The sequence below is a fragment of the Malurus melanocephalus genome, unplaced genomic scaffold (assembly GCF_030028575.1).
Source record: "Malurus melanocephalus ecotype Western Australia unplaced genomic scaffold, MMel_1.1 scaffold_53, whole genome shotgun sequence".
Taxonomy (NCBI): Eukaryota; Metazoa; Chordata; class Aves; order Passeriformes; family Maluridae; genus Malurus; species Malurus melanocephalus.
Window position 1 is genome coordinate 2,941,637 of NW_026623285.1, and position 11,482 is coordinate 2,953,118.

The 11,482-nt window shown below is 41.7% G+C and overlaps 1 protein-coding gene across 1 annotated transcript; it reads right to left on the bottom strand.

Moving 5' to 3' along the window:
- Positions 1–340: 340 nt before the first annotated feature.
- Positions 341–11,148, bottom strand: FKBP14 (FKBP prolyl isomerase 14). The gene is made up of 4 exons (XM_057365443.1): positions 10,730–11,148; positions 7,972–8,123; positions 5,134–5,261; positions 341–3,874 (listed from the first exon to the last, which is right to left on the bottom strand). The coding sequence occupies exons 1-4, from the start codon at positions 11,146–11,148 to the stop codon at positions 3,716–3,718; spliced, it is 858 nt and encodes a 285-aa protein (XP_057221426.1). The 3' UTR covers positions 341–3,715.
- Between the last annotated feature and the right edge of the window lie 334 nt (positions 11,149–11,482).

Consider the following 11,482-nt stretch of genomic DNA (forward strand, 5'->3'; position numbering starts at 1 on the left):
AGGCCTTGTCTCCCAAGTAACAAGGCATAGGACAAAAGAAAACATCCTCAAATTGTACCAGGGGAGGTTTAGATTGGATGTTAGGAGAAGTTTCTTCATGGAAAGGYTTGTCAAGCAYTGGGAGAGGTCACYCAGGAATGTGGCAGAGTAAGCACTGAAATACCTGTGGGTATTCAAGACAGGCAGATGTGGCACTCAGGAACATGATTGAGTGGTGGACTTGGCACTGCTGGGTTAACAGTTGGATTGGATAATCTTAAGGGTCTTTTCCAACATAAATGATTCTGTAATTCTATGACATAAGGTACTGAAAAGATTTAAGACCAAATAAAGTGATTCCTTCATTTTCACCACTGTTTGCCTTGTCAGTTTATTTGAAAAAAGAAAGCTTTAAAAAACATTTCAGACTAAAGCACCATTCCTAAAGCTTTGCCAAAAGCTTTCTTGTGTCAGTGCCTTGCATATCAAGAATTTTCAAAAAAGTTCTCTGAAGGCTGCTTCTGTCTACAGATCTACCTACAGAAGGCAGTAACTCCCACTRTAATTGTTAGATAGTGGCTGTGAGTGACAGGCTGCAGTTCTAAAAAACATCACTATCTATTTTCCTAAAAAACTACAAAACAACAAGAAAAATTTGAAGGCTCTAAGATGCAGGAGGAAAAGTGYCTGGTTTTCAACCCTCTCCACTTTCTCAAGTGCTCTGTTTTACAGATATGCACTGAGGGTTTGTTTCTTCAGGGGAAATACACCTTGCACTGCACACACAAGCCAGTCAAAATGTTCCTGAGTGACACTGAAGTTCCAATATTTCTCCCCACTTTGGGGGACAGAGCTGCTTGCCTCTGGTGTCCTGCAGGTTGTTGGCTGGCTCCTGCTGGCACTGCAGCAGTTTGCCCTGTGGATTAACAAGCAGATGCAACTGAGGTTAAAACAGGCAGTGCTATTTCTACCTAAGAAAGCCCTTCATCTYCACAGGAGGACTTTAACAATAGCAAATGACAATAAACCTGAAGTGACTTCTCAAATCTGCTGCTGCTGATTCTGCACTTTTGAAAAAACATTTTCAGTTCAATTTCAGAATTTAATACAGCTCTCAAGAAAATTACTAAGAACAAAGCCCATACTCTTATTTGGTATAAATCTATACACAACACCAAATAAAGCATCTATCTTGGTCTTGCAGCTTAATACTCTGCTGGCATTAACAAGTAACTGTATGTTCACTAAAATTACTTTTATGAAATGCTTTAAAAATCCAAGCAGAAGATAATGTCTATGTACACTTACAGCAGTCACTAACCATAAACTCCTATTTAATACAGAAGAAACAATGACTGGCCYTTACCTGGAATCACATATTGGCATCCCATTATTTGATCTTAACTTTAAATGTATTAGGTCAGTAACAGGGGCAAATTTTATTCCATGCTTTTATGCTTTCATTCCCCAGCCAAATGTTTTCAGAGCAGGTTAAACACTGCCAACAATGATCTAAAACACTCACAGACACAAAGAAAGTCTCAGTTCTGCTCTTCCCAGCTGCATACACACACACACACACAGACACACACAGACACAGACACAGAATTTCCCCTTTGGTTGGTTGGGTACCTGCCAGTTCCCACATCTAGGCAAGACTGGCTTAAAGATCACTTCATATCCTATTAGTCCCACCTTGGCCAAGGCCATACTAATTGTCTAGGCTCCCCACACAGTTATCAGAGAAAGACATGACACTCTATTTGATAAGGCAGTTATCCCAATACAAGATACCAAGACATGTGTGATGAGCTGCCCCCAGGTGCCCAGTGCTTGGTGACTGTAGGAGAAAACAAGACAGCCAGCACAGAACATGCAAATAACCTTGGGCAAGCTGAAATCAGGCAAGCTTGATTTTCCTAAGTGATGAGAAAAAAAATCAACATGCAAAACCATGCCCAGTAAGAAGAGCTAAATAGATAATGAYTATTCATTATTTCTTCACAATAAAAGAATCAGGGCAGGCAATGGGCCTAAAACACAAGGGAAAAACCAAAAACAGTTTTCCTACACCATTTTACTGTAAAACTCACTGCCATAGAAGCAAAAGTATTATTGGGTTCAAGAAAAGCAGATGGCATCACTGAGGAAGATGACCTAAAGGTTACTGAAAACAAAACACATTTAGAACATCACGCACTAAATGTCAGATGCTGGAAGCAAACCAAAACAGAATGCATACCTTCACTTATAACTGTTTTCCCCCAACAGTCTGTATTGACAGGAATCTCTAAATGCCCCYGCACAGCTAAACTCAGTTTAATGAAGCAGTCTTCTAATCCTCAGTTGCAACACTAGGTGGCAGGGAAACATCTAATTCACCTACAACACTAAGAACCTYGAATGCAGAGTCTCAGTTCGCAGTAGGTAAGGGTTAGTGCAATGCAGCAATCTYGGTTTCACATAACTGGCTGTGCTTTGTGTCCTTACGTAGCTTTGGGCAACATTTTTCAAATATAATGCAGTGTTTGTAGACCCACAGGTTAGTGATGTCAGAATAAATTGCCCTCTCATTTAAGAAACCATGGACAAATGCAAAATGTTCTTCCTCTCCAAAAACAGAACTTCAATTTTGTATTTGAAATCCTAGTGATCTTCACCTGTGTCAAGACACCATGACATTTACCTCACACCGCTTTTTTTCTAAAAATGTGCTTTATTATTTAAAATTCACATTACTTGTGTGCTACTTGTGAAAAATGCTGCAAAGCRACAATGAAACAAGTTCTGCAATGCATGCAGCTGCAAAGCAGACAAGCCCATGGAAATTATTCTTGAGACCATACTGATCCTCCTGTCAGTACACTCCTTCCCTTCTGCAAATAGGAAAAACTTCAGACTTGTAACATTTTGCTCAAGATCCTCCTCCAACTGTAACAGAAATAAAAGATCTTTTCTGATGAATACCAACTCCGAGGTTCAAAAAAATGTGCATGTACAACACATTAAAGGACACCACCTCTGCACTGCAGCACAACTTGCTGCTTTCCAAATTACAGACAGTTCCTAGGATGTAGCTGGCAGTAGGAGTGAAARTCTGGCATTTAACTCCTGCTTTGTTCACAAAATTTAAAGAAAAATGCAATTATTGGCATAGGTGGTAACACTCTCCCTTTAGAAGGGCAAAATCAGCACACAACAATTATTCCTCTCATTCAGCTTTGTACCAGTTTCTCAGCTTTATAAAGAGATGCTGATGCCTTCCACTACATCTTTTAAAAATCTGCAGGAAAAAACCCAAGGACAGCACACTGCTTTTTAAGCAGTGACACACAAGAAGGAAGGTCAAGTAATTAAGCCACAGACTAAAGTCATACATAAGGTAGTTGCTGAAAGTGATCTTGGCACACAAACAAATCACAGGAAGTGACTGAACTGGATTTTGATTTTCATGTTTGATWACGGGAAAATTTGTTTCAGTTCTGAAAAATAATTTAATACAAACTTTAAAAAACACTGATGTGCAAGTCTTCACTGTATAAAAGGAGGTACATTTTCACACTTAAAAATAGTTTAGAAGATTTGTACATAATGAACAGAAATTCTCTTTTATATAAACAAAGCGTTTCTTTGCCAACAGCAATTGTCAACTCCAAAACACAGAATTAAGATGACACAAGAACCAGACAGTCTAAGTCACTGCTATTTGTGTCAAAAAAAATTATGCCACTCTTTTTTACAGCTCGTCATGCTTGTACGTAAATTCCCTTGCAGATATAAACCCGTCACTGTCTTCATCTTCCTTATCAAATATGTCTTCAACCAAAGCATCATGCTGGGTGTCATTTACCACTGCTCCATGCTTTTCAAATTCTTTCTTCAAGTAAATTTTCACCTATTAGACAAAAGATAAATGTTTTCAGACTTATGGAAGAATTGATTACATAACAGAAGGATGATATGTCCAGAATGGTGGTATTAGATAATAAATATCTTCTCTCCTTTGCCACAGCCAGAATAATACTTGTCTACCTGATTCTGCAGTCCCTTTGAGTGCAGTTCTTAGTGACAGAACTGACAGTAAAACCATAGCAAAGCTTCTGYCATACCTTTATGGCATCTGACTGAAAAAATGAGCCAGGAGAGCCTGCCATCTGAAGTCTATAAAGTAGAAATAGCTGGGCAGAAGGTGTTGGCTACCAATGGGTTAGAGACTCATGGCTCTCCACGTCCCAGCACCTTTACAATACAGTACATGTAAACAGTCACCCCAAATATACGCAGAAATCTGTCCACAAGCCCAGTTTTCACTGCTCCAATGGGAAATAYATTAAAACATTTATAAACATTTCAAAATTTTGAAGGACAAGGACCCAAGGCAGGTTTTCAACAGACCACTGGAACACTTACTTACTTTAAGCTAGACATTAATGGTAAGCAGCATTTGGAACAACATCAGATTATTTTCACTATGTTTTTAAGATTTAACTGTTGAGATCACAAGTGTTCTGAATTGCAGAGCCTTCTACAAAAATAATACTAACATACWCATCTATTAAACAGATACCACTTGTATAATGAACCATGGGTTATCTTTCAGGTCTGTTTTATTCACTTCACTTCACTCTCTGGGATTTGTTGGGGTTATTGCTTACATTTCTAATATATAGACATTACACATTGTCTGATGCATAGTACAAATGATTAATTAGCCTTCTGGGTCTAGTAAACTATACCAGACCTAATTAAAAAAATAACTAAGTGGTTTATACTACCTTCTCATGGATCACTTTCGCACACTGGAAAAACAGAAGATTGAAAATAAGAGGCAACAGACAGTGAATAATGCTGAATACATGYCCTTCACAGAGTGAATGCTGTGAAACAGGATTGTCCTTCAGCAGAAAAAATTCCAGTTTATTAATAAATCTGCAATTAAATCCAAAAAGCCCTGAAGTCTGGTTTTACTTCTAAGATGCTTTACTTATCTTCCATAAGTGTGTGCCTATTCTCAGCTTACCAAGGCTCCTTTTGAACTCCCAGTCCAGAATTTTCACTAAGATACAAGGCTCAGAGCAGTGCAGCATAGATATGGATTCCTTTCCACTCTCCATCCTATTACATTTGCTCAGAAGGGAAGGATAACCCACTCACCTCTTGCTTGGATAGTTTCCAGTCATCATTAAGATCCATCTCTTGGAATGACTCATGAGATCTTGGTCCATTTCTAATTTCTAGAAGGTCAATGTTGAAAATCAGTGTGCTCTCAGGTGGAATTTTTCCTGCCCAACATGGACAAAAGTTAAAACCAACTACATATTCAATGCCACACAAAAGCSTTATGCATTAGAGCAATGTTCTAGTGATCCCAGTCATTTTGAAACATCATGCAGTTTGAACTAGTAAGGATAAGCATTGGTAACAGTCATGACCACAACCATTTCACCCTGTAGCCTGGACTCTGAGCAGCTCTTACCACATATATGCAACTTKAGATGCAACTAGTTTTGTTGGAGTCTAATAGGTATTGATAAGAGCTCTTATTTACCAGTTATTGTCACAAGTTTATCAAACAACATTCTTAATTTTTTTTTTCCTTTCATGAACAGAGCCAAATAAAATGGAAAAAGTAAAGGAGACTGTACAGTCAGGCAACAGTCAAGACTAATGGACAGGGCAGCAAGAAGGGAGAATTTCGACCTGATACACATTACTCCGTCTGTCTCCAAATTCCTCTCCACTGCCAACTGACACCTTGTATCTGCTGTTTTACCACTGGAAATTCTTTTGCAGAGAAAGATAGAAACACAGTGATGATGCCAGTCTCCCAGATAGCAGTCTCTGGATGCAGCACACAAAGCACTGAACTATTTCCAACCACACAGCAGAAACGAAGTACCTAAACCTGATCCCAAGGAATGCCTTGTCATAACATGACTTTTGATGTAGCTGAACAGACTGGCAACTTCCTAATAATGCCACARATCACTCCACTCATGCAACCACACCTCAAGGATTTCAGTTTATCAGGCATTGGCTTTTACAGAGATATGATATGCCCTAATGCTCATGRCTGAACCTACTGTCAAAGACCTTTTAGCACATCACTTCATTCCTCTGTACACAGAGAGGATTAATAGGACCAAATATATCTCTGTATGGACGGCAGCACCCCAAAAATACTTATGTACCTTGAGAAGACAGGGAAAAAATAATCCACATCCACTACTTTGGAGGTATGGTGAAATACACCCTGAGATCAACAGGCAACAAACAGGCTTGCAGATTTCTGGGGAAAATAAACATGCAGAATCTTCTGGAAATACAGGGCACAGTGCCCTGTTCAGAGTTTGGAAGATAGGTAATTTTTTTGAGTGTTACAGAAAAAGGCATCTGACTCAAAYGGTGAGTCAGACAGCAACCAAGGTGGGAGGCCAGTGAAATTATGTGCATTCAGAGGAAAGCATGAAGAAAATGAAATAGTTCTGTCTTCAAGTGCATGATTCGAAAACAGCAACGTAATCATGCTCAAATACTTTAAAATCTTCCTAAAGCAAGTAATTTCTTAGAGCAGTTGGCAATGTTTAGCTGTTTAACCTTGTTGCACTGAACACAGAGGTGAAGCTTGCAAGTCTTTGAAGAACAACTATAGTGCTTTACATATTAATCAAACAATTAGGCCTGTAATGACTCCATGACCACTGCAGCATTTCATGTATTTTTCTGGAAAAATTTAYAGCTGTGCCCTGCATAAAGACAACTAAATGACAACCACAAGGTTCCCATTCTCTACTAGAAACATTATTTCTAATACTGTATCCTGAACYCTAAACCAGAGCTTCTAGAAGAATATCTGTTAAATAGATACATTCAAGAAAGGAAGATATGAAGTGTATTACATCTGTGAACACTACTAGTTTGAGGTAATATGGAGTCCTAAGCCTGTGTGCAGCCCTACTTGCCAGAAGATACAGACATGCAAACAGTCCTCAATCATTCCCAAAATAGTCTCATAGCAATGGGAGAGAACATTAGCAGGATGGATTGTATGTTCCTAGACATTTATCCTTTCTGCTTTGAAACCTGCTTGCACTACCATAGGTCATTTSTTGCTATCTTGTCATGACATAAATRTTCATAGTAATTGCTCAGAAAAAGTTAACCAAAACAAATCCCATAAAGCAGAAAATAGAATCTTCCTGCACCATTCAAACTGTCACTTGCTTAATTGCATATTCCAAATCTGGCCCTCCGATTATAGGAATCTGGASATATTTGAAAGGAAAAGCCCCAAACACTCTCAGTAGCAGACAGGTTGATAAAACCCTAAAACAATGTTTATATCTATAAGTGCATTTTCAGTAGGTGACAACATGACTGCCCATGCACCTGCACATCTTACTGTGGATAACAGGAACTGCTGCCCAATCTGAAAATAGCTGGAAGAAGAAAAGAATTAATGGCCCTATATGGAGAAATAAACAGTGACCTCACTGTAGCATCTAAGAACTGTTTGGGCAGCAGGACAGGGAGTTTCTTAGGGTTCTAAAGGAAACCTGCAAGCAAGAATGAGGCTTGCACATGCACATTCATGAAGTGTTACCACAAAAACAGATCCAACAGTCAAAAAGCCAACTGTTACCTAAGCAACCACCTCCACTTGACTGTAAGAGAAGGGGGAGAGAAAAAAAGCAAACTAAAAAAAAGAAAAAGCAGGCCACTGTTGAGCAAATCACTAAAGAAAAGACACTTTGAACATCCAGGACAGCAGCTACCATTTTCTGGGGTTTTTTTTTTCCTGCATTCACCACATAGCCACTTAATGGATATTACTGCAGAAAACAAATTTATGAGAAAGACCACCTGAGTCCCTCTATTTTTCTTCTTTAACAGAATGAACCTGGAAAGATTGAAAGCTTGCTAACCTCTTAGGCAAAGAATAACAGTAAAATACAGAGATTAGAAACAATTAGAGTAAGGGAAGGGTTTTACCTTTCCCTTCTTTTCCATAAGCAAGGGCTGGTGGAATAGTTAGCTTCCGCTTCTCTCCCACACACATGTCCTTCAAACCTCTGTCCCAGCCTTTGATAGCTTCCCTTATGCCAAGTGTAAACCACATAGGTTGACCATTGTTATGCTTGTGACTGGAAAAGAAAGGAATAAAACACTTCTTATTTAAACATCGAGTTCCATAAAAGACAGATGGAATATGCTCATGACATAGATATATAGTTAAAAACACATCACCACTCGGCACCTTGACATTCCTAAAATGAAAGACCTACCCTTTTGAAATCTTTAAAACTTRTGCTTTGCATGACAAGGTTCCTTGAGAAGTGGAAAGAAATAAAACAACATTTACCTGGTGTGTTTATGGCAAGGGAAACTGAWCAGACTAGGAAGGCATTTTTCTTAAAAATCTTCAGTCAAAGCTGTTCACAGACTTTGTAAATTGCAAATCACAAACCAGCATGGTCATGGTGCAATATACATTCTAACATGCTTAGAAGAATCAGCCACATCTCTGGCAAAAGAAGCCATTAGGGAAAACAAAAACAAACCCCAAACAGCTACATAACAGATAGTCTAGAAAAAAAATAAATGCATGCAAAATATTCAAATTTAAATTAGGGAAACAAGGCCCTTTTGTGATTTAACCAGCTGGTACAACCTGGACTACTTTCACTCTACTGACAGACAAGGAATTTAAAAGCTCTATTTACTAGCCATGCAGGAAAGGTGTTTAATAAGAAAACACAGCACTTACAGAAGTTAGTCAGCAGCAAAACTTAAGAGTGTCACTAGAAGTCCTTTTAGAGAGGCAGGTTAACTACAAGAAAAAATTAGTGAGATTTTAGGTGAATCATCTGCAAAAACATAAACATGCAAAATTGTCTTTTTTTTTACTTAATACACAAAAGCAGCCTTCAGGCACAGCCTGCAGAGACTTGAGCATTTTGCTGTCTCCCRCTATTAACACTTCGTTGATGTTTTACAGGACATCCAGCATTAGCAARTCGTTRCAGGCTCTTAGCAGACTCCCTCGAATTTTTGGCTCTTCTTCCTATTTGCATTTCTGTGGCTCTGGTATGTTGACTTGTCTGGTYGGGGGCAGGTAAAGAATACTCCGATTCAAGAAAAGCTGCTGCAACTGAGCTGCTGGTAGTGGAAGGAGACATACTACTTTTTTTTTTAACTAATAGTTTGCTTTAGAAACCAGACAGAAATTCATACATAGCACAAGACCTATTAAACCACTGAGATAATATACCATAATCTGCACCTAAATCACAGAATCATAGAATGGTTTGGATTGGAAGGATCACCCCATTCCAACCCCCGTGCCACAGGTAGGGACACCTTCRASGAGACCAGGTTCTCAGAGCCCCATCCAACCTGGCCATGAACACCTCCAGGAATGGGGCATCCMCAAATTCTCCGGGAAATCTGTTCCAGTGTCTTACCACCCCCACAGTACTTTCTAATAACCTAATCTAAACCTGCGCCCTTTAAGTTTGAAGCCATTCCCCCTTCTTCTGTCACTACACRCCCTTGCAAAAAGTCTCTYTATGTCTTTCTTCAGGTAGTGYAAAGCCACAATTAGAGCACCTCAAAGCCTTCTCTTTTCCAGGCTGAACAATCCCARTTCTCTCAGCCTTTCCTCATAGGAGAGGTGCTCCACRCATAACATCCCCATCTTTTAAAAAATGTCACATGGCTCTACTTTCTACAGATTGACCAGAAAACAAACGCTAAGTAAGATTTATTTTGAAACTTTGGAAAAGAAAATAAGCCTTACTGTGCTATATTGGCGTGCTATATTGAATAGCATTGTGAGACAGAGCTTCACATCAAACTTTCTGACAACAGGCGGCAGTGGGAGGGACTCCARTGACAAGTTGAGGCAGTGTTACTTAAGCTCTTTTATCCAAAAAACAAACCAGACATTCATGAATTGCTTTTGTTTCCTTGCACACAAGTAAACAAAGTTTTGGGAGGGAGAAGTAACGAATATAATAGAGTAGAGTAGAGTAGAGTAGAGTAGAGTAGAGTAGAGTAGAGTAGAGTAGAGTAGAGTAGAGTAGATCACTTGCCCCTGACAAAACTTCTCTCACAGAGCAACTTCACAGGCGGACTGGAGACCTCTGAGAGGTCTGGATTCATGAAAGCACAACCAGAAGAGATTATCTACATTAAAACAAACAAATAAATAAATGAGCAAGTTCAGAGAAGGTGCACCAAGATGGTATGAGGGATGGAGCAGCACCTCTTCCATGAGGAAAGGCTGAGAGAATTGGGATTGCTCAGCCTGGTAAAGAGAAAGCTCCGGGGTGAACCTAATTTGCCTTTCCAATACCTGAAGGGGGCCTGCAGGAAAAATGGAGAGAAACTATTTAAAAGGGCATATAGTGACAAGACAAAGGGTGATGGCTTTAAACCGAGAGCAGGTTCAGATTAGATATTAGGAAGAAATTCCTTAGTGTGAGGGTGGTAAACCATTGGAACAGGCTACCCAGCGAAGTTGTTGCTAACCCATTCCTGGCGTTCAAGACCAGGCTGGATGGGACTTTGAGCAACCTGGGCAGCATTCAAGGGCGGGTTCGATGGGGGTCTGAGCAACTCGGTCTAGTGAAAGGTTCAAGGAATCTTTACGGTCACTTCCAACTCAAGCCATTCTATGATTCTATATAACTATTCCCACGCAAACTCAGCCAGCAGCTCGCTCGGAGAAGACATGCCGCTCACTTACGTCGAGTGAAACATGGAGCCGTCCCTCTCCAAGTAGCCCTCGTAGTGAACCARCATCATGTCCCCCCACTTGGTCCTTCTGTGGCAGAGAAACGGCTTGTGCAGCACCTCCACCTTCACGTCGGCCGCGGGCGGGATCAGCGCCGCGCCCGCGCAGCGCAGTGCCGCGCACAGCAGGGCGGAGCACAGCAGCAGCACCGCCGCCATCGCCCCCGCCTCGCCTCGCCTCCCCTCACGGTGCCGCCATCCCGCACCCCGAGCCCGGCCGCTCCGTCCGACGTGGCAACGGCGCGCACCGCTGCCAGACCCGGCTCCCAACGGCCCGGCACAGGCGGCGCGCCCGCTGATTGGCTCTCCGCAGGCGAGCTCAGGCGGAGCCGCCGTCCATTGGGGCGTGCTCCTGTCCGTCTCCCAGCTCATCCAATCGGCAGGCCCAGACAGGAAAAGGGGTGGGCGGGCCGGGCGCTCCGGGAAGTCACAACGCCGGCGAGCGGGGGAGCCCCGCGGAGCGCGCGCACAATACAGCCGATCGGCCGCTGATTGGCTGGCGGCGGCCGCGAGGGCGCGTTCCGATTGGTCGCGAGAGGCCACCTGCTCTGAACATTCCGCGCCTGTTCCCCCTTCGCCGCCTCCCTTTTTCCTCTGGTCACGCGGGCCGCGATTCACAGCGCGGGTTGCGCTGACGTAGCGCCTCGGGGCCGTGCCGTGGCTGCGCGGCTGCGGCGCGCCCTGCGCTGGGAGCGTGGCGGCGGCG